This window comes from Pseudopipra pipra, chromosome 20, assembly GCF_036250125.1.
Source record: "Pseudopipra pipra isolate bDixPip1 chromosome 20, bDixPip1.hap1, whole genome shotgun sequence".
NCBI classification, from domain to species: domain Eukaryota; kingdom Metazoa; phylum Chordata; class Aves; order Passeriformes; family Pipridae; genus Pseudopipra; species Pseudopipra pipra.
Window position 1 is genome coordinate 6,150,199 of NC_087568.1, and position 20,432 is coordinate 6,170,630.

Consider the following 20,432-nt stretch of genomic DNA (forward strand, 5'->3'; position numbering starts at 1 on the left):
GCCAACATTGTCCCCTGCCAGCGGGGGCCTGGCACGGCCCCTCGACGCCTCCAGCCCGGCCGCTGCCCACCCCAGCGGTCAGCATCTGGGGGGGGACAGAAGGGTATTGTGCCGGAGGGGACAGCTTTGTTTTCGGTCACAGCTGCCCCGGGTTGGGACGGGGACCGACCGTCAGCCCTGCTGGGGGGGGGGAGACGAGGGAGGGGACGGAGGGGACAGGAGCACATGGGTCAGCACGTCGCAGAGGGGACCTGGACCATCGGGCACCCCTCTGTCGCTGTCCCTCTGAGAGGGGCCAATGAGGGGGGACAGAGAGCAGCTCCTTTTTGTACCCAGAATGAAGCCCTAGGGTGTTGTGGCCTCTCCCTGCCCTGTAGGGCTGGGGCAGCCTGGGCTTGGCCTCCTGCCTCAGTTTCCCCTTGCTGCAGGAGATGTCCCTCTGCCCGCTGACAGGTGCCTTTGACACCCAGAGCCAGGGCACTGCTGGTCCTGATGGCAACAAGTGTGGTCCAGCCTGGGGAGAAAACGGACCATTCTGAGGCTGAACCAGCTGTGCCACCCAGGAGGATCAGAATTTTGGCCACTGCAGGGCTTGACCGTGGCTCCAAGCCTGTCAGTGCCTTGCAGGTGGAGCAGAGCATCTCACATGGGCATGGCTCCCTGCTCCCAGCAGGACATGATGAGGGACCCTGGGAAACCTTCACTCTCCCAGAATTTTGCAGCCCACCAGGAAGACCCCAGGCTGTCTCCCAATGGGGAGAGGGTTGGGAGAGACTGGCAATGTGTCATTGCTCCATTTACAGTGGCATGGATCTCCCTGTCCCCACCAGCCAGGAGGGAATGCTGCTCCTGTCAGCTTGCAGCTCCTCTGGCAGAGCATCTCTTGGGTGGGCCAAAATCCCCCCCGGGTGGCCAAAATCCCTCCCAGGATGGCCAAAATCCCCCCAAGATGGCCTAAATCCCCCTGGATTCTTTTCTTTGTGGGAAGAAATGTGCTTTTTGCCTGCCGCAGAAGCAGCAAGGAGGAGAGCGGAGCAGTGCCATGGATGTGATGGGTTTAGCAGAGACCTGGAAGGAAAACCCAGCTGGGAGGGGAGCACTGGCCTCCTGAATTACCCAACAGCTGGAAGGTAGTGAAAACAGCTGGAGGAGCTGGAATGGCTCAGGATGAGGGGCTTGCAGGGCAGAGAGCATGGTGGGTTCACAGGCATTCCCTTGGTTCCAGAGTCCTCGCTGTCCAGGCACCTGCTGTGGGGCTCGGGGGGGGGGCTCTGTGACTCAGTTTTCCCACTTGAGAACAGGGCTGTAGTTTTGAGGCTGGATGAGGTCTGGAGGGGACAGCATCACTTGGCCAGTGTGGGAGTGGGGACCCTTGGGGGTACCATGGGCTGGGGCAGCCAGTTGGGTCCCTGAGGTGTTTTTTCTTGTAAAATAAGATCAATGAAAACTGTTGGTGGCTGAGGGACTTGTACCAGCCCCCAGCCATAAACATGCACACAGAGTCTCTGCCTTTGTATATACATATATACTGTACCTACACACACAGCTCTTCATATATTTGCTTTTTGCAGCCAAGGTTGAGCCTTTTAAAGCAGAAAAATATGATGTTTGAAGAACCTGAATGTTTTCAAAGGCTTTGCTGAAAATCCCAGAAAATTTTAAGGAAGTGGTGGAGAGAAGCAGGAGGGAGGTGGCCCAAAACCTCAGCCCTGGGTCCAAAAGCAACTCTTTCCTGTAAAAACAGAAAACATACTCCTGTAAATGTTGCACAGCGCTGCTGTTTGCCCAGTGCTGTGGGGATGGGAAGGTGCTTTTCCAGGCGGGACGCTTAAAGGCCTGGTGTTGTCTCTGTGTTACAGGTGTCACCATGAGTCCATTGTGCCATGGAGGATGTCCTGAGCCCTGTGGGGACATCCTGGGCCCCTTGGGGATGCTCTGGGTCCTGTGGAGATCTGCCACCCGCCTTCCAGTGCTGCTCCTGGGACACAGGGGCTGCCACAGCCCTGTGCTAGAGTGGCAGGGATGGAGATGCTGAGCTGCAGTTGTCACCTCAGGGACCACACAGCAGGTGGCCTGGAAGGTAACCTCCATGTCTCCCTTCTCCTCAAGCTTGCCTGTGTTTTTTTTTCCCATTGCATGCCCAGACCTGCTTGTAAGGGGCCACTTTGGTCACAGTTGGTTCTGAGGGTCTATCATGAGCCCTGCAGCAGCTGGGCTGTGTGGGGAAGGCTGGATGCAAAGTCAGGGATATCTCTGACCCCAGCTGAGCTTGCAAGGACAAGCACAGGATGCTCCATCCCTCTGCCAGTCCCAGCCCACCTTTGTGCACATTGCACTGTCCTGTGCCTCAGTTTCCCTATGTAAGGATGCACTGGCAGCCCCCCCTTTCCTGTGCCTGCCTGGGGGGTGGTGAGGCTGTGGGAAGAGCAGTCTCCCCCCCTCCCTCCCTCTCCTCTGGAGCCCACAGCTGGGGAATAAGTGAGGGCTGTGCCAGGAGTGGGGCTGTGGGTAGTTGAACTGTGTGGGGACAGGGATGTTGTATCCCCAGGGCAGGGGAGGGAGGGGGCTGAGCACAGGGGGTATTGCTGGGAAAAGTTTGCTGGCAGCAGCCAGGAGTTGCTCTTGCTCACAGAGCAGCACCCCAGGGCTGGTCCCTGCCTGGAACAAGGCACATCCAGGCTCAGCCACCTCAGCCCTGGGGTGGTGTAGGGTGTCTGCATGGCTTCATTCGAGTCTGTCAGCTGGGAACTGCTCTGCTTGGCCCCTCTGGTGATACAACCTCCTGCCCTTCAGGAGGTGCTGAGGAGAGGAAAGGGTCACCTGTGACCCCTGGAGAGGATGCAGGGATGGAGGGATGTGGGGATGCAGGGACGAAGAAAGGAAGGGATATAGGGATGAAGAGAGGAAGGGATGTAGGGATGAAGGGATGCAGGACGAAGAAGGGAAGTAAGAACGGAGGGATGTGAGGATGTGGGGATGCAGGGGCGGTGGGATGCAGGGGTGAAGAAGGGTGGGGAGGGAGGGCTGCAGGCACAGGGGGATCAGCTGTGTCTCGGGCGGACCCTGGAGTCCCCGGCTCCCCGCCGAGCTCCCGCTCGGGCCGTGCGGCGGCGCCGGGAGGTGGCAGCAGCGGCCGAGCGCGGGGCCGCGCTGCGGGGGGAGATGCGGGGGGGTGTCCCCGCGGGACGGGGGGGCCGTGAGTCCCGCGGGCATCCCCGCGCTCTGCGGTTCTTCCTCCGCCTTCACCCCTTCCCGGGCCGCGGGGGCTCCGGAGGAGGGGAGCGGGGCTGCCCCTCGCCCAGCCCACCCAGGGGGATGCACACGGGTGAGGTCCGGGCACGGGAGGGGGCCGGACAGGAACCTGGGTGGGTCCGGCTGTGCTGGGCTCCTGGGTTCCTGCCTCTTCCCGTAGCTCCTCCACGGCCTGGGAGCACCCGGCCGCGCTGGCACCGAGCCCTTCCCGAAATAGTTGTCCAAGCCGGGGCTGTAAACAGCGTTTCTCTCACCCTGCAGCCACCGCCGGGTCCTGTGGGGCTCCCCGTGTCCCCCCCACCCTCTTTGTTGCTTCTTTTAGGTGTTCCTGGATTGTTGACTTCCCGACCCCTCTGCTGCACCCTGATGGAACCCCCGGAGGGCCCTGGGAGCGGGGGGACATGGGGAGCCATGGAAAGCAGCCCCCTGGGGCTGCCCCCCTCCTGCTGCGGGTGGGAACAGGTTTGGCCACATGTGGCATTCACTGGCCCCTCACCAGGGCTCCGGTGCCACCGCAGTGAGGGGTGCCCGCCGTTGCTGGTGTGGGGCACAGAGTTACTGCTTGGTGGGATGTGACATCCTCCAGGCCTGCGCTTGCTCCGGGAGCTGACAGCTTTATTTATGGGTTGGGTGGAAAACCAGAGGGTTTGGTCAAACGTCCCACAGGCCCAGAGCCTGCCCCTGCCCGCGGCTCGGACATGTCACAGGCATGCCTGGGGGCTGCAAATGGTCAGCCATGGGGGACAGCCTGGGATGGACACGGCTCGGTGGGGCGGGCTGCCTTGGCCGGTCATGGGGAGAGCCGTGAGCCCACCCAGCCACAGCTCACCCTGGCCACAAGCCCCCTTCAGCCACAAGCCTCCTCTGGCCGTGATCCCCCCGGCCACGATCCCCCCGGCCACGATGCCCTCGGCCACCAGCGCCCCTGGCCATGTTCCCCTCAGCCATGAGCCCCTCATCCGCTTGTTCACCCACCCACACCGTGCGGGCACCGGGGGCACCCGGACCTGCGCTGGCCGGGGGCACATGGAGATGCCCAGGAGCATCCTCGGGGCGCGGGTCCCGGGGTACCCTCCAGCCTCTCGCCCCCCCTCGTCGTGAGCTGTGCGGGGCTCTGCACCTATTACAGGCTGTATTTAAGGAAACCCGACCCAAACCCGCCCCCGGGGCTCGAGGAGGCGGCGGGGCCGGGCCGGGGGCGGGGGCGGGGGGTGCGCTGAGCTCGGCGGGTCCCAGCCCGCCCCTTCCCCGCCCGCCGCCGCCGCCATGGGCGCCGCGGGGCCGCTCTGCGCCCTGTTCCTGCTGCTGGGCACCGGCACCGGGACCGGGACCGGCACCGGGGCGGCCCCACCGCGAGTGGTGCTCGCTCTCCTGGCCCGGAACGCGCAGCACTCGCTGCCGCACTGCCTGGGAGCCCTGGAGCGCTTGGACTATCCCGCGGGGAGCATCGCCCTGTGGTGAGGGAGCGGGGGGAGCCGGGACCCCGCGGTGCGGGGAGTAGCGGGGATCCGAGGGGAGGAGGGGGCTGTGCGGGAATGGGGACCCCGCGGACAGCCGGGATGCTGGAGTTACAGGGATCACGGGGGGAATGGGGATGCCTGGGGGGAACGGGGGTCTTGGGGGATAAGGGAGACTATGGTGGGAATGGGGAGCCGAAGATAGCAGGGACCCGAAGGACAACGGAGCAGGGGGAACTGGAGTAGGGGGACTGGAAGCTCGGAGTGATCGTGGAGTAACGGGGGCCTGCATAGAGAGATCAGAGATCTGAGGGAATGGGTGCCTGTGGGGGAATGGAGGCCCGGGGGGGACAGGGACACCCGGGAGGAACAGAGATCCCGGTGGTAACAACCCCGCCATCCCCAAAGGGTGAGGAGTGGCTCTGCCCCCGGTGTGGGACCCATCAGGGACCCAAGAGAGGCTGTGGGTGCCCCGCGGCGAGGGGGCAGGACCCCCACCTTTCCTCTGAGGAAGCTGTGGGGCTGGTGAGGGAGGGGAGCCCTGGGCTCGGGGGGTTCTGCATCCTCAGGGACCTGCCTTCCCCCTCCCTACAGGGCTCACTCCCAGCCCCCCTTCCCCAAAGACACCCCCCAAACCCCCTTTTACTATGCTGGAGGGGGTGGCTGGGGGAGGAATCCCCCCGTCCCTCCTCTTGGTCGCGCCGCCGCCGCCGTCTCTCGCCTGAGCTTGTCGGAAACTTTTCTGCAGCTACTTTTGCGGGGAGCTGAGGCGGGGACTGGCGGGGGAAGTCCTGATAGGGGTGGCTGGGTTGGGGCGGGGGGCAGCTGCCGGCACGGGAAGAACGGGTGGAACTTGCCTTTGCCCTCTGCACACTCGGGAGCCCCCAGCCCCAAGACCCTGCGGGGTGTTTCAAGAGCAGCCTGTGGATCTCTGGGGGGGTAGAAATCCCGCCTTGTCCCCTGTGTCCCAGGGGATCCCTGTGACATCAGTGCCCGGAGGGTGGCTCAGGGCTCTTTGAAAAGTCGAGAGTGCCAGGGAGTGTGGGGACTTGGGGGTTGCTCCAGTGCAAGGTGGGTTCAGCCCTGTCTGGGCTCGAGTCTCTGTGAACATTGTTGTGAGGTTGAATGGGAGAGTTGGGAATGGCGACGGCGCACGGCAGAGGGAAGGTCTGGGGAAGGGGATGTTTTGGTGTCTGTTGGATCCTTTTCTCTGGCTGCTGGAACAGCAGGGTGCACAGGGGTGCAGTGGGGTTCAGGGGCAGGGGGATGAAATTTCTGTGCTCCGAGGCTCACAGTGGGCAGCCGCAGGGCTGGGGTGGGGAGAGCATGTCCGAGGCTGCCACTGGGCTGCAGAGACGGGGGTTGAGAGCCATGGGACAGCCTCGCCGGCGGCACCACCGGGAAAGAAATTACCCGTTGGCTTTCCCTCTTCTGCCTATGCAGCCTCGGTTCCTTCAAATTACATGTTACGTTCCCAAGCAAATCTGTCGCTGGCTCAGTCTTTTTGTCCCTGGGAGCATTTCTAGTGCGGGGTGGGTCCTGGTTGTCCCTTGGAGGGGACCCCCGGGGGCTGATGTCTCCTCACCCCAGGTGTGCGACAGACCACAACTCGGACAACACCACGGCGATGCTGCAGGAGTGGCTGGGGGCGGTGGGGAAGGACTATCACTCGGTGCACTGGAAGGTGCAGGAGGAGCCCAGGTGAGGCTGGGAGAGTGCTGGGGGGAGCCAGGTGTGGGCTGCGAGAGGCTCCTGGAGCAGCATCCCCCCGCCCCGGCTGGGGATGCTGCCAGGAGGAGGAGGGAGGCAGAGCGAGGCTGACTCAGTCTCGCGGCACGAATGGCCTGCACTGAGTTTGTTCGTTCCCGGCGGGCGGGGTTAACCCTTGCCTCCCCTCGCCCAGCTCCTACCCCGACGAGCTCGGGCCCAAGCACTGGAGTGACAAACGCTATGAAAACCTGATGAGGCTGAAGCAGGAAGCACTCACCTATGCCCGGGACCAGCAGGCAGATTACATCCTGGTAAGGGACACGGGGCTCTGGTGGAGTGGGGGTTGAGGTGTGCATCTCCACACCCCCAGAACCTGTGACATCCCCCCAGTTTATGGACACTGACAGCATCCTGACCGACAACCAGACCCTCAAGTTTCTCATGGCACAGAACAAGTCAGTGGTGGCCCCCATGCTGGACTCGCAGACCTTCTACTCCAACTTCTGGTGTGGCATCACACCCCAGGTACGTCCCTGGAAATCCCTGAGGAATGAGACACCCCCATGGCAGAGGAGCCCCCTGCCATGGAGGTGTCACACCAGTGTGCCACAGGGCTACTACCGCCGGACAGCCGACTACTTCCCCACCAAGAACCGGCAGCGGGTGGGCTGCTTCCCCGTCCCCATGGTCTACGCCACCTTCCTGATCGACCTGCGGAAGGAGGAGACATCACGGTTGGCTTTCTACCCACCCCATCCCAACTACACCTGGGCCTTCGACGACATCATCGTCTTTGCCTACTCCTGCCAGGCGGCTGGTGAGGGTGATGGGGGCCTGGGGGGGTGCAGGGCCTTGGGGGGGCTGTGGTGCTCACCCGTCCCACCTGGCAGGTGCTGAGGTCCATGTGTGCAACCAGCACCACTTTGGCTACATCAATGTCCCCGTGAAGGCCCACCAGACGCTGGAGGATGAACATGCCAACTTTGTGCATCTCATGCTGGAGGCCATGGGTGAGTGCCCACGGGCAGAGGGGTCCTGGAGGCATCCAGATCCCAACAGGGCTGTCAGCCCCAACTCCCCCCCAGGGGAATCTGGGCTCCACCGAAGGGGTGTCTCCTCTCTCCACAGTGGATGGCCCCCCCATGCAGCGCTCCAGGCACATTTCCCTCCTCCCCAGGCCACTCACAAAAATAGGATTTGATGAAGTAAGTGCCCAACGGACCCCCTTAGGTCTCCCTGTCTATCCCTCTGGTTGCACCCATCTATGGCAAAGCCCGAGCCCCTGTCCCCATCCTGCAGTAGCTGAGCAGGCTGTGTGTCCTCCTGTGACAATATGCCCCCTTGGTGGGGGTCTCCCTTCTCCTCCCCAGATCTTCCTGATCAACCTGGTGCGGAGGCCGGACCGGCGCCAGCGGATGCTGGCATCCCTGCAGGAGCTGGAGATCCTCCCACGGGTGGTGGATGCTGTGGATGGCAGGTGACCATGGGGGGATCACTTGGCCAGCCCCCCACTGTCACTCTGGGGAGGGGATGGGGGTGGCTGGTGGGGACACCTCGCTGATGCAGCCCCTCGCCTTGCAGCACCCTCAACAGCAGTGACATCAAAGTGCTGGGGGTGGACCTGCTCCCTGGGTACTACGATCCCTTCTCTGGCCGCACGCTCACCAAGGGCGAGGTCGGCTGCTTCCTCAGCCACTACAATATCTGGAAGGAGGTATGGGACCATGGGGGGCATGAGGTCCCTACAGGGGTAGGGACCCTGTGAGCATCACAGGAGGACTTGGGGAGAGGAGCATCCTGCAGGGTGAGTGGCACCAGTATGTCCCAGAGCAGCGCTGGGATGGGTTTGCACATCTGCCCCCTCTCCCAGATCGTGTCCCGGGGGCTGGAGCGGTCGGTGGTCTTCGAGGATGATGTGCGCTTTGAGGCCGCCTTCCCTGCACGGCTGCAGCGGCTGATGGACGAGCTGGAGCGGGCACAGCAGGACTGGGACCTCATGTAGGTGCTGGGCCCGGGGGATGGGGGGTGGGGGTCCCCAGGGCTGGCTCTTACAGCTTGCTGGCCACCCCACAGCTACCTGGGAAGGAAGCAGGTGAACGACGAGGACGAGGCGCCCGTGGAGGGTGTGCGGAACCTGGTGGTGGCCGGGTACTCGTACTGGACACTGGCCTACGCCATCTCCCTCCGCGGGGCACAGAAGCTGCTGGCCACCAAGCCCCTCTCCAAAATGCTGCCAGTGGATGAGTATCTGCCCATCATGTACGACAAGCACCCCAAGTAAGGAGCAGGGGGTGCAGGAGGGTACTGGCATGGCCATGGTAGGGAGGGAGCATGTGTTTCTTCTCCGCCGTCACCGTCCCACCCGGTTCCCCCCCCCAGCGTTACTCATGCTGGAGGAAAACATCTGTAGCATGAGCTCATTCCCTGACTGCCTCTGCCTGGCCACCGGCCGCTGGAAAATGGCCCCCTGCCAGTGCGGGGTGGGGGAACAGGGCTGGAGCTGAGGCTCAGTGTGGGCCCTGCACGGGGGTCTTGGCCCCATGGCAAGGAGGGAGCAGCCCCCTGTACCCTGGTGCTGGGGGGCTGTGTGGTCCCCTGCCCCTGATTATGGGATTCAGGCACTTGAACTCCCCTCTCTGGGCTGGGTGTCACCGGTAAGGTTGTGTATGGGGAGGGGGAGGCATTTTAGGGGGTGGGCAAGCACTGGTGTCTGGGTGTGCCATGAGAGAGGCAGGTGAGAGAGCCAGGATGGAGAAACACAGGGGTCAGGCATGTAAAAGGCAGCTGGAGGTGGATGGAGGGGCGGATTAGTGCTCTGGATATGCACCAGGAGCAGCTGGAAGTCCCATGCTTGCGGGGATAACAGCACCAGACAGCCCTGGCCCCGGGCCAGCCGGATGCTGTGCCAGAGGCCCCCTCCATGCCAGAGCCAGCCCTGTGCCACTAAGACTAGTGGGGAAAGATGGGTCCTGGCCCCTTTGCAGTCCCTCCACAATCCCTGTCCAGCCAGGCTCTGCAGGCAGCAGTGGCAGAGGGCAGCCACCTACTCAGCTACCTTCCCCACTGCCTGGTGTCCCTCCCCATTCCCTGCCCTCCATGGAGCCTTTCCGGTGTGGTTCTCCCAGTGCTTTTTCTTCTCTGTGCCTTGCTCTGTAAGCCAGTTTCTTCCCTCGGGTCTGTTCCACTCTCCCTAGTGAGGATTACAAGCGGCACTTCTCCCCCCGGGACTTGCTGGTGTTTTCAGCTCACCCGCTCCTGGTTTATCCCACCCACTACGCTGGGGACAGCAACTGGCTGAGTGACACCGAGACCTCCACCATCTGGGATGACGATGCCAAGAAGACGGACTGGGCTGGCTCGCAGAAGACCCTGCGGGACTCACGGGGCAGCGCCGGCCACCTCCGCTCCACTGGCCACGACGAGCTCTGATGGTGAGCAGGGCTGTGGGACCTGGGCACGGGGGACAGAGCATCTGAGGAGCATCTGTGAGCCCCATGTTCAGATGTGTCCTGCATGCCTGGTTTCTTCTTGTCATGTGGCAGCAGCTCTCCCCATCAAAGCACTGGGAAAGAGATGAGACTGTCTATTCCAGGTGGGGAAAGGGATGGGGACACACATGTCCCATGTGGGGCTGCAGAGGACCAGGGAACCAGGTCTTGCTGCTTCCCAAACCCTCAAATGAGGAAGAGACAATGCTCCTCCTGCTGCAAGTCACTTCAGCTGGGAGAGCTGGGAAAGCTGGGAGTATCTCCCAGGGGAACGTTTCACCCCAGCACTACTTGCTGCCCCCAAAAGCAGGTCTCCTTGGGGCTGCATCTCCGTGCAGGCAGGTGAGAACCAGCACTGGCTCAGCCCCGGGGCAGCACGGCCACAGTTAATGCTGGGTCAGACTTTCCCTGTCTGAGGTTGCTTGTCCTGGCAGCAGAGCCACCCCAGGAGCTGCCAGAAGACCGGGGGAGGCTGGAAAACAGCCCTCCCACCGCCTCGGCTGCAGGTGTGAACGCGTCGGGGCTGCTCCAGCCGTGACCGCTAACGTCTGTTGTGCCTCCCAGGGATGAGGGATCGTGACCCAGCTGGGAACACCGTGGGCCTGATCCTGCCCACTCCTACTCGAGTGATGCAGTTGCCCTGGACAGACCTCCACAGGGTTCTTCGAATCTGACTGTTACAAATCCAACCTAAGGCAGGATTTGCCTCAGGAGAGCCTTTCCCTGCCAGGTGGAGTGACCAGCCAAGCGCTGTCTCTGCTGAGCACACGTCTCCAGGACTGCCCCAAGTGATGCCAACTCTGCCACCAGCTTGGACTTTCGGGAGTGCTTTTCAGGCTGGGGGCTGGCTCCTGCAGTGGCACACGTGGCCTCCTGCCACTGACTGCGTTGTCCCTCGTGCCATGTCTGGGCTGAAGCCCAGGGAGGATTAAAGCAGACTGTGATTGAGCTGACGTGCTGGGTGCTGGCATTGCCCCATGTCCCCAGGGCGTTATCCCATCAGGGTCACCTCGGAGCTGCAGGAACAAGGGTCTGGCAATTCCCTCAGCCAGGAATTGCTTTGGAAGTGAAATCCATAAGCGGGAAAGGGTGAGGAAGGGAGGGCAGGTTGGGAACACCTTTGTTTCCCTGCCTGTCCCCTGGTTGCAGGTAGCCTCAGTGCTCTGGGAGGAGCTCAGGAGCTGGGAATGGAGCAGAGGAAGGTCTGGTGCCAACTGGAGCAGAAGATGGAAGTGGCACTAGTGCTGCGGTGCACGTCACCCAGCAAGGGTCCTGGTGCTTGTTCCGGTGCCCGCTGGGACGCAGGCGAGGAGCTGCCCGTGCTGGGGGTCTCAGTACTAGCGGGGTAGGGAGCTGGGCAGGATGTGCCAGCAGAGCCCAGGGCTCTGGGACAGGGCAGTGTTGGGTACACACTGCCTCTCAGACTGCCCTCTCCACCATGAGACTGCAACGGGTCTGGGAGGAGGAGCCAGAACTCCTGCAGCTGTTGGAAACTCCAGGGTTTTGGCTTCAAACCATTGAACTAAAAACACTGTGAGGCCAGCCCTGAAACTTGCTGCAGCTCAGTGGGATCAGCACGCTATGAGATTCTAGGTCACTCGTGCTTGCCACAGTTTCTCAACAAAAGTGACTCTGGACCCTATGGAAGTTGCTCCCATTGCTCCCCACTTCCCATTGGAAGCATCCCTCCAGCGTGGGCTGTTGGAACAAGGGTGGGAACATGGATTTGAGCTGCAGTGCCAGGGACAACCCGAGCTAAGCAGGCGGCGTGTGGAAGAGAGGCAGGAGCAGGGCAGAGTTGGAGCAAAGATTTATTTAAATTCTGTGCCAAACTGCTGTGGAGCCATCGCAGTGATCTCAGTGGGACATGAGCCGCCCAGATCTGTGCTGGGACAGAGGGGGCTGTCCCAGAGCCCGGCAGGGCCAGCTCTGCTCCGCACCACGGTCCCTCTGGAGAGCCACAGTGCTCTGTCCATGGGCCACGCAGGTCCCCAGGGGTTCCTTTCAGCCCCTGTCTCCTGCAGGCACTCGGCTCTGGATGTGCTCCAGAAGGCAGGTCACTGCCTGGGCCAGGACCTGCTCCAGCTTCTCCTGCTCCTCAGTGCTGAATGGAGCCAGGACGTAGCTGGACACTGTCACTGCACCCTCTGGCCGCCCGATGCCGACCCGGAGCCGGGTCATATCCTGCAGAGGAAGGAGGAGAGCTGAGGGAACTGCCCCTCAAGGGCTGAGAGAGAGCTGGGCAAGGGCACAATGCTGAGAGTGGGGCTGGGCAGTGAGGGAGCAGCTCCTCATGTTTTCCAGGTGGTTTTGAGTGCTTGCTCCAAGAAACATGATTTTGGAAGAGGCTTTTGCTGGGCTGTGTTGAGATCTCAGGCTCCTGCCAGGCCTGGCAGAGCTGCTCAAACTAATTGTTTCCATGTCCTCCACAGCAGCCAAACAGACATCAGCCCTCAGGGAAGGAGGGGAAGGAGAAAAGGGGAGAGAAGGAGCAGCAGCTTGTCAGAAAAATGGGAGTGGGGAGACAAGCCATGCATTGAGGTGAGGGTAGGATTGATCCCGTTCCACCGAGGCCCACTCACACTGGAGTGCAAAGCACTGATGCAGGACTGGACCCCGTTGTGTCCCCTTGGGAAAGAAGGAGAAAACCCATGGTTATTTTGCAAGAGATCCCCCCCCAAGTCTTGGGGTCTCCTGCTGCAGGGATATGGGGCTGTGGTCCCAGCCAGGAGTTGCAGTCTCCATCCCCTGCCTCTGCAGGAACATCCAGATCTGGGGGCTCAGAGCAGCGGGCTGGGGGGGACGAGGGAAGCAGGGCTGGGACAGCACATTCTGTGTGTCTCAGTTCTCACTGCAGCTGGTAAGTGTTTGTGTGACTGAGTGCTGGGGCCCAGCACCATCCCTGCCCCTCCCAGGGTGGAAGATTTCCTGGGTTAAATGTCTCCAGGCTGACCCACGAGCTGGCACCGGGCAGGCAGAGCGCTATAAAAAGCCCATGTGGTGCAGCCGATGGGCTGGATCCAGCCCACAGCTGCTTCCAGGAGGCTCCCTGCCCTCCCTGCCAGGGTAGGAACTGGGAGGCAGCCCAAACAGCCAGATGTTGCCTCTGCAATGGATCGACACTGGGGCTGAAAACACTGCAAGGCTGGTGGGACAGGGCCAGGAACAGCCCATGTGCCTGTGAGGGCATGTTAAAGCCTCAAACCATCTCATACAGAGCTGGGGACACCCCATACCTTGCGCTGCCTCCCAGCTTGATCGCCACCTTGCCCAGGGCCTTGTCCAGGTCATCGTGAACCAGGTAAATGTCTTCTGGGCCAAGGTTGTAGATCTCAGCTTTAGAAACAGAAATACAACCCAAGGAATGAGGGGAAGACAGAGTCACCAGTCCCTGACCCTGCAGGGTGGGGCTGCAGTGACCCGTGCAGGGCAGGGGGGCAGCAGGGCTGTGACAGGGCCCGGTGACCCAGCGGGGTGACCCAGCCGCTCACCGGCACTGGCGACGCTGAGCCCGTTGAGGTTCATGAACCTCCGCGGCTTGAGCAGCACCAACTCCAGGCCGTGGGCCGTGGCCAGGGCCACGTCGGCGCAGCACCGCCTGTCCACTCGCCAGCCATCAGCCACTGCCAGCTGCCGGGCCAGCCTGTCCAGCACCACCATGCCCACGCTGTGCCGCGTCCCACACAGACCGTAGTTGCCCAGGCCGGCCACCTGCCCAACAGGCATCAACAGGGCTCTGATGGGCTGCCAAGAGCCCCTGCACGGGCCCGATCCACCCCTTCAGCCCCGCTCCCCCCACAGTCCCCGCAGCTGGCTGGGTCCTCTCAGCCCGAATCCCCCCGGTGCTCCGCTCACAGCCCCGACGCCCCTCGTTCCTCCCAAGCCCCGCTCCCCCCGCAGTGCTCCCCTCACATCCCCGCTCCCATCACATCCCCGCTCCCCTCGCAGCCCCGCTCCCATCACATCCCCGCTCCCCTCGCAGCCCCGCTCCCCTCGCAGCCCCGCTCCTCTCTCAACCCCGTTCCGCCCACGGCCCTGATCGCCCCGGTGCTCCCCTCTCAGTCCCGTCCCCCCCACTCCCTCCAAGCCCCGATCCCCCCGTTCCCCCCTCACACCCCCAGCCCCGCCCCCACCATGGCGCGCGGCCCCGCCAGTCCCGCGAGCGCCCGCGCGCGCCCCGCGAGCTCCGCCGCCAGCATCGCCCCTCCCGTCCCCTCCCCGTGTGACGTCACAGCCAGCGCGCCGCTCAATGACCACCCCGCCCCGCGCCGCCATCTTGGTTACGGGCAGCCGCGCCATCTTTCTTGAGGGCGGCGGGGCGGTGTCGGGGGCGGTGTCGCGACTGGGGCGGGGCCGGCGCTGGGATAAAGGCTTAGAAGTCCGCTGGTCGTGCTGTGGATGGGGCATGGGTTTCGGGGCCGCGGGACAGAAGGGTGAAGGCTGGCGTGGTCCCTGTGGAGGGTCCTCGGGCCCGGCCCGGCCCGGCCCGCGCAGCGGAGGGTCCCCGAGGGCCTCACGGGAGCAGTGAGTGCCCAGGACTGGGCCTCCTGGTTTGTGTGTTCTGTCCCCGCTGCCATGGCGGCCCTTGGGGTACGGCTGGATGGGGGGGACACATCACCCCTCGCCTTCCCCAGCCCCCCTCCAGCCCTGGGTGGCTCCTGGCCCTGCCCAGCGGGGCAGAGCTTCCTTCCAGGGCACTGTGACTCCCCCAGCCCAGCAGCACATCCCTAGGCTGCACTTACTGCTCTTCTCCTCTCCACAGCTGGCAGAAAGGGATGGAATTCTCCTCCCGTGGCCAGCGGGAGGGACCCATCTCCCGCTATTCAAAAGCCATCGACCTGGATCTGCGGCGGGTAAAAGGTCCCCAGAAGGCTCAGGATTCACCAGGCTGGGAGCTGGAGAAGGTGGGCAGCACCATTAAGGCTGGCTCTCACATGGGCATCGGGCTTTGGGATGCTGTTAACCTCTGACCCGAGGTTCTCCCTTGGGTTCCCCCTTGTTCTTGATCCAGGTCCTCAGCTGTGCCTGCCTGGACCACTTCAGCAGCAGGGAGAGGTACCAGGAGCTGGGATTTACTGCTGGTGGATTGTCTCCCTTCCGTATGGCCTGACCTGGGGGCATGGCTGGGAACAGCTGCTCTCTTCCAGGCTGTGTCTCCTCCCCGGCAGAGCTCAGAGCTTTTGGCTAATGACGCTGAAATCTTTGTGGCTGGGGTGGGCTGGACACGTGCCCTGTGTGTTTCCAATTGGCATGGAGAGCTCCAGACAATGCCTGGGGGTGGCAGCCAGCCCCCAGCTGCTTTCATTCAGCCGAGGTGCTGCTGCTGCAGAATCTCCCTTTGCCCAGGGGAGCTGCCAGCAGGTCACCAGCAGGATGGAGCTGAGCCAGGGTGTCCTGTGCACAGCCAGGTTGCAGTGGCACTGCATGAACAGGGGCAGCAAGACCTGGGAGGAGGTGAGCAGGTGGGCTGGCACAGCCAGGACTCACAGCCAGGTTGTGAGTGGGATCATTCCTGTCCCCTCACTGGCAGGACCAGCGAGGCAGAAAGGTGTCCACAGGTGATCTCTGTGCCTAAGGAGGGTGGAGAGCACAAAGGGAGGATGCTGCTGCTACTGCTGTTCCTCCTCCCAGGGAAAGGCTGCTCTCTTTTTCCCAGTTACTAAACTGTAAACCATCAGCTCCATGCCACTACATCCCTTAAGTCCCATCACATCAGGCAGCTGTTCCCGTGCAACTGCACATCTTCCAGGTCCTTCCACACCAGCTGCAATTGGGAATTCAAGCAAAAGACCCCAACCATTTATCTCATAAAAGATTTATTTTAAAATTAGAAATGCATAATATTTTTGGAAGAGGCAGAACATTTGGGTCCACCTGTGGGCCAGCTCCTGGGCAGCCTTTGGGTGGTGTCTAAAATCCCCAGAGCTCTGGGGCTGGAGGTGGAATGGTCCCAACTGCTGGCAGCTTGTTTCTGCATGGGGCCTGAGCAGAGCATCTGGGAATTGTGCCTGCACCCATCCCTTGAGCAGGCTGTTCCTAGAGAGTGAATGATTCTAGTTCCTCTGACCTGTGAGGAAGTGATGCACAGAGGAGATCAAAACCTGGGCGAAGGCCAGGCTGTGCATCCCATGCTTGGCTGTTTGGAGCAGTAATCTCTGACTTGTCCCCAGGCCCCCTGTTGTGACACTCCCCAGAAGGTGAAAGGGTGTTGGCCCAGCCAAAGCCTGCCAAGGTCTAACCAGCAGGACATACAGGAGGCTTCACAGCTCATAGCACCAACTCTGCTGCAGAAATCATCACTGAGTAAAAGGAATTTTCAGAACTGTTAGTGGCACCATGGGCTCCCCTGGAGGTAGCATGAAATTTTTTGTGGGTGGTAAAACAAGCAAGAGGTCTTTTGTTGTTTTCCTGGTTTGCTGCAGGGAAATCCTTTGGTCCTGAGGGGAAAAATGGATGAGGGGATAGTAGGGGAGCCTGGCTCTTGGGAGATCAGGTGTTGCCATCTCCCATATCACCCCCCTCAGTTGGTGGTGAAGCTGGTCCCTAACAGCACCTATTCACAGTGAAAGGAAGCTGGAAAAAACTTGGCTCTAAAACTTCCTTGAAAAGAAAACTTTGTTGAAGGTGTTCACAGGAGCCAGCACCAGCACTGTCACATTGTACCAAGGAGCTGAGGCACAGCCACGATTAAAAAGGTTTTAAAAAAAATGTTAATATGCTGTAAGAAATAAGTATTCTTCTGTGGGCTCAGAATCTTGATGTGCTGGGTATCAACAGCTGCCAGGAGAGGGCTGTGGGTGGGTGCTGCTGACAGGCTGAGAAACCTCCCTGATGCTGCAGCCCCTCTCAGCATCTTCCCCGTGTTGTCACACATGCCTCGGGTGGTCCATCCATTCCATCCTCACCTGGCCGAGAGTGAATCAGTAAAGTGCTTTAAATCACATAATTTGCACTTGGTCCCACAGCCACTGGAGAGAGTTCAGCAGGAGAGCACTTGTGGTGCCAGGAGGGACATGCTGCTCCCAGTGTTCATCCCGCCAGCCCTGAGCGCCTTCCAGTTCCATACACATCCCCTATGGATCTGAGCGAGGCCCTCAACAGTGACTACAAGAAAAAACTGATCCGAGAGGCCACTGTTTTGCAGCCTGTTGATGAGAATAATTTCTCCTCTTCTGGGAAGTAGGGGATGCTGTTGGCCACCTCCTGGACAATGCCTGGACGTACTTCGAGGCCTTGCTGGATGAGTTCGCTGACCACACACTGCTTCACATGGTGGTGCTTCAGGGGGAGGAAAGGCACAACAAAATCAATGAGATGTTCGTTAATGATCCCAGATTTCCAGAATCCACCTGCAAAAGGGAAAGGAAGAGACAGGTTTTACCTTCAGAGTCTCTGCAGTCCCTGCAATTCAAAGAGCTGCTTTGTGTAAAGTCAAAATATTCTTCTGAAGAGAGATCTGCTCTGGTTTTGTACAAGGAGAGGGCTGAACCCATCAGCTGTCACCCCCTTTAGCCTCAAAAAGACTTGTTCTCCAGGAATGAGGGGATTTAGCTTGTCTAGTCAGAATTTAAGCTCTGTTCCCTGTGACAAGGGCAAAGCAAGGAGAACCAGGCAGGCAGTGGAGATTGATACATCTCAGTGTCATTACACAGGGAGCGTGCTGTGCTGTCTGCCAGCCCCCAGCTGCAAACACCCCTTCCAAAGAACTTTGCTAAGCATGGCAACAGGTCTGCTGGCTCAGAAGGCCAGGCTATTCCTTCCCTTCGCCAGGAAACCTCGAGGGGATCGCAGTTCCCTTCCCTGAAAACCCTGCCATCCCTTCCTGGCTGCCAGGGAGGTGACAGGCAGTGTGGGTGGCTGCCTGTGCCAGGCTCTGGCCCTGTGGGAAGGGCTCAGCTCCATGGACTCACTCTGAGGGTTTTCAAACACGGCCTTGGAGATGGCTGGCTCCAGGTCCTGCAGGCTGATCTCCTCCCGGTCCTTGCGGTCGCGCCACAGCGCCAGTGTCACCTCGTTGATCTGCTCCCCTCCTGCGTTGCTGCACAACAATGAGACACTTACTCAGTGTGTGCCTGGGAAAACGGTGCTTCAGGACAACCTGACACTTGCAGAGTGCAAGCCAGGATCTCCCAGCATGGCCCAAAATGACTCCTATAGAGGCAGCGAAATAAGAGGGATAGGAGGGCTTTTTCACACTCTCCAGGTCTGTCTGTTCACAATGAAATAGAATCTCTTGGCATTTTTAGAGGCTCAAGGCTTGGAGAAGGAAAAGCAAACCAAGTGTGTGCCCTGGAGTAGATGTGACCTCTGCCCAGTGCTGGAAAGCCCCCCTCACCTGATGAAGATGAAGATGGCTTTGCGGTAGTTGGTCCCGTACACGACCCACGAGGGGCCCAGGAATGGTATGATCACATCGATCAGCCCTGGGTGCATTTTGTCCATCTCATCAAAGAGGAAGGCTGAGCGTCCACAGTTTGTCAGGTTTCCTTGGATCCAGCGCTTCAGGCTTTCCTAGGAAAAGCACGTGCCAAGCTGTAAGGCAGTGAGATAACGAGGGAGGCTGGAGCTACCCCAGAGCAAAGGCTGAGGCCGGAGCTCACACGAAGCTGAAGGTGCTGGAAGCAGCATGTCCTTGCACAGCACCACCCACTCGGAGCAGGAACAGCCAGTGCTGGGGAGGCCCCTTTATTCTGGCTTTCACCCAGTGGCTGTTACAGCTTTATTATCCCATTGTAGGTCTTTTATTACAGATTTAAAGAAGGAGGCAGCACACTAAAGCAGGGCGTTCAGACTCCTACATCTCCCCGCGTTCTTCTCTTTCACTGTGTATCTACACAGTTCCCAGCTTCTTGCCAGCTCCTGTCCTGGTGCAGAAACATGTGCCTGTGCTGACCCAGAACAACTCTGGCTCTTTAGTAGGGCTGAAGGTACTTCCCAACCTACACAAAACCACTCCCATCCCCTGGGGACATGCGTAACTCCTCACTGAAACACCTCAGCCAGGATGGGATTTACCTTCCCAACAGCATTTCCTCTAAGGACACAATGCTACAAATAACTTCTCCAAACACCCAGAAAGCAAAGGTCCAGGTGCACTGATTCCCTGCCCTGCTGAGGGTTTGGCATTTTGGTTTCTTCCTTTCCTCAGCTTTAAGAGACAGAGTGGCACCACGAAGAGCCTGGGGCTGCCGTTCAGGAGCTGTGTGCTCTGTGAGAAGGGGATTACAAGTCTAGTGAGACAGCAGGTTTTCACAGCCATCAGGCTGTTTGGAAAGCAAAGGGAGAATTTTAGTGCCTTTCATCTAAGCAAAGCACTTTTGTTTGTGCGTACAAAGGGCTGTGTAAATATTTAAGGAATGAGAACATGATCAGGGCAAGGACTGCTGTAGGGAAGACGAGAGTGATAGCTCAGTGCCAGATATAACCCAGTTACTAGCTGATCCTTCAGCCAGTGTGTGGAGCCACTCACTCAGCTGTGTTTGAGAGGGTAAAACAAAGAGCTTTTATTCCTACTGCACTTCAGGAAACAGCTTGAATGCATATGTACTGAGGATCAAGATGGACATAACTGAAAACCCCCAGTCAAGCAGCACTGCTGAGAGATGTCTCTTACCTTGTACTGCTCTATCTGCTCGGCGTGGGGAAAGTGCACGATGGGGGAGAAGTGGTGAACGTAGGGGCTCTGGAGCCCACCCTGGAAGAGGTAGCGGATGACCATGGAGCTCACGTAGGTTTTTCCTGTCCCAGTCGAGCCATGGAAGGACATCACCAGGGGTTTCACCGGATTCTGGTTCTCCAGGAACCCCCTCACCCCTTTCATCACCTCCTGCCTCACCAGGGGCTGTCCCACCAGGCTGGTGGCCAAGTCGAACTCCAGACCTGAAAGGAAGTGAAGCCAAGACTTAGAGAAGGCGGGGTGACATCGCTCTGGTCTCACCCTGTGGACCCGTCCCGTCCCTGGGGGATCCCCACGCGCCCTGGCAGGCCGAGACACCCCGCTCCAGGGACGGCCCCGGGAAGGATCCCCTGGAGCTGCCGGGAGCCCCTTTCCAGCCGCCCCCCGACCCTCCCCTCTCGCCCAGACCACTCTCCCGGACCGCCGCCCCCACTGACCGCGCAGGTCGGGCCTGAAGCCGCACTCGCAGTCCGCCGAGAAGCCGCAGCGCAGCGCCCACAGGTCCCAGGGGGCGGCGGGCGGGGCGGCGGCCGCCAGCAGCGCCATCAGCACCGGGACCGGGGCCGCTCCGGGGGCCATGGCGGCCGCGCCTCCGCACCCGCACGAACTACAGCTCCCGGCGTGCCCCGCGCGGGGGCGGGGCCTGAAGGGACGGAGCCATTGGAAGGCGGTGCTAAGGGAAGGAGGCGTGGTTATGTGCCATGGGGCGTGGCCTGGCTCGCAGTGCCCCGCCCCCCGCCCTGAGCAGGGTCGCTGTACCTCCCCTTGTTTTGGGGACCCGAGACCCCCTGGCAGAGAAGAACTTTCTGAAATTCAACAGGGGCAAATGCAGGGTCCTGCACGTGGGGA

The 20,432-nt window shown here is 60.7% G+C and overlaps 3 protein-coding genes across 4 annotated transcripts; 1 reads left to right on the forward strand and 2 right to left on the reverse strand.

The window, feature by feature from the left end:
• The first annotated feature begins 1,975 nt into the window (after window positions 1-1,975).
• On the forward strand, window positions 1,976-10,860 carry CERCAM (cerebral endothelial cell adhesion molecule). 2 transcript variants are annotated; one of them, XM_064677054.1, is made up of 13 exons: window positions 1,976-2,080; window positions 6,300-6,410; window positions 6,613-6,730; window positions 6,810-6,944; window positions 7,032-7,236; window positions 7,310-7,429; window positions 7,548-7,624; window positions 7,790-7,896; window positions 8,001-8,133; window positions 8,290-8,417; window positions 8,493-8,696; window positions 9,614-9,850; window positions 10,472-10,860. In XM_064677054.1, the coding sequence occupies exons 2-12, from the start codon at window positions 6,337-6,339 to the stop codon at window positions 9,846-9,848; spliced, it is 1,536 nt and encodes a 511-aa protein (XP_064533124.1). In that variant the 5' UTR covers window positions 1,976-2,080; window positions 6,300-6,336; the 3' UTR covers window positions 9,849-9,850; window positions 10,472-10,860. The 2 variants fall into 2 exon arrangements, with proteins under 2 accessions (XP_064533124.1, XP_064533122.1); XM_064677052.1 differs by lacking the exon at window positions 1,976-2,080 and adding an exon at window positions 4,482-4,709.
• Window positions 10,861-11,705: 845 nt separating this feature from the next.
• On the reverse strand, window positions 11,706-14,140 carry PTRH1 (peptidyl-tRNA hydrolase 1 homolog). The gene is made up of 5 exons (XM_064677059.1): window positions 14,041-14,140; window positions 13,399-13,618; window positions 13,144-13,243; window positions 12,490-12,535; window positions 11,706-12,091 (listed from the first exon to the last, which is right to left on the reverse strand). Exons 1-5 carry the CDS (start codon window positions 14,104-14,106, stop codon window positions 11,912-11,914), a joined length of 612 nt encoding a protein of 203 aa, XP_064533129.1. The 5' UTR covers window positions 14,107-14,140; the 3' UTR covers window positions 11,706-11,911.
• Window positions 14,141-15,706: 1,566 nt separating this feature from the next.
• Window positions 15,707-20,195, reverse strand: TOR2A (torsin family 2 member A). Its single transcript, XM_064677058.1, has 5 exons — window positions 20,021-20,195; window positions 19,521-19,786; window positions 18,243-18,418; window positions 17,818-17,945; window positions 15,707-17,256 (listed from the first exon to the last, which is right to left on the reverse strand). Exons 1-5 carry the CDS (start codon window positions 20,160-20,162, stop codon window positions 17,012-17,014), a joined length of 957 nt encoding a protein of 318 aa, XP_064533128.1. The 5' UTR covers window positions 20,163-20,195; the 3' UTR covers window positions 15,707-17,011.
• Between the last annotated feature and the right edge of the window lie 237 nt (window positions 20,196-20,432).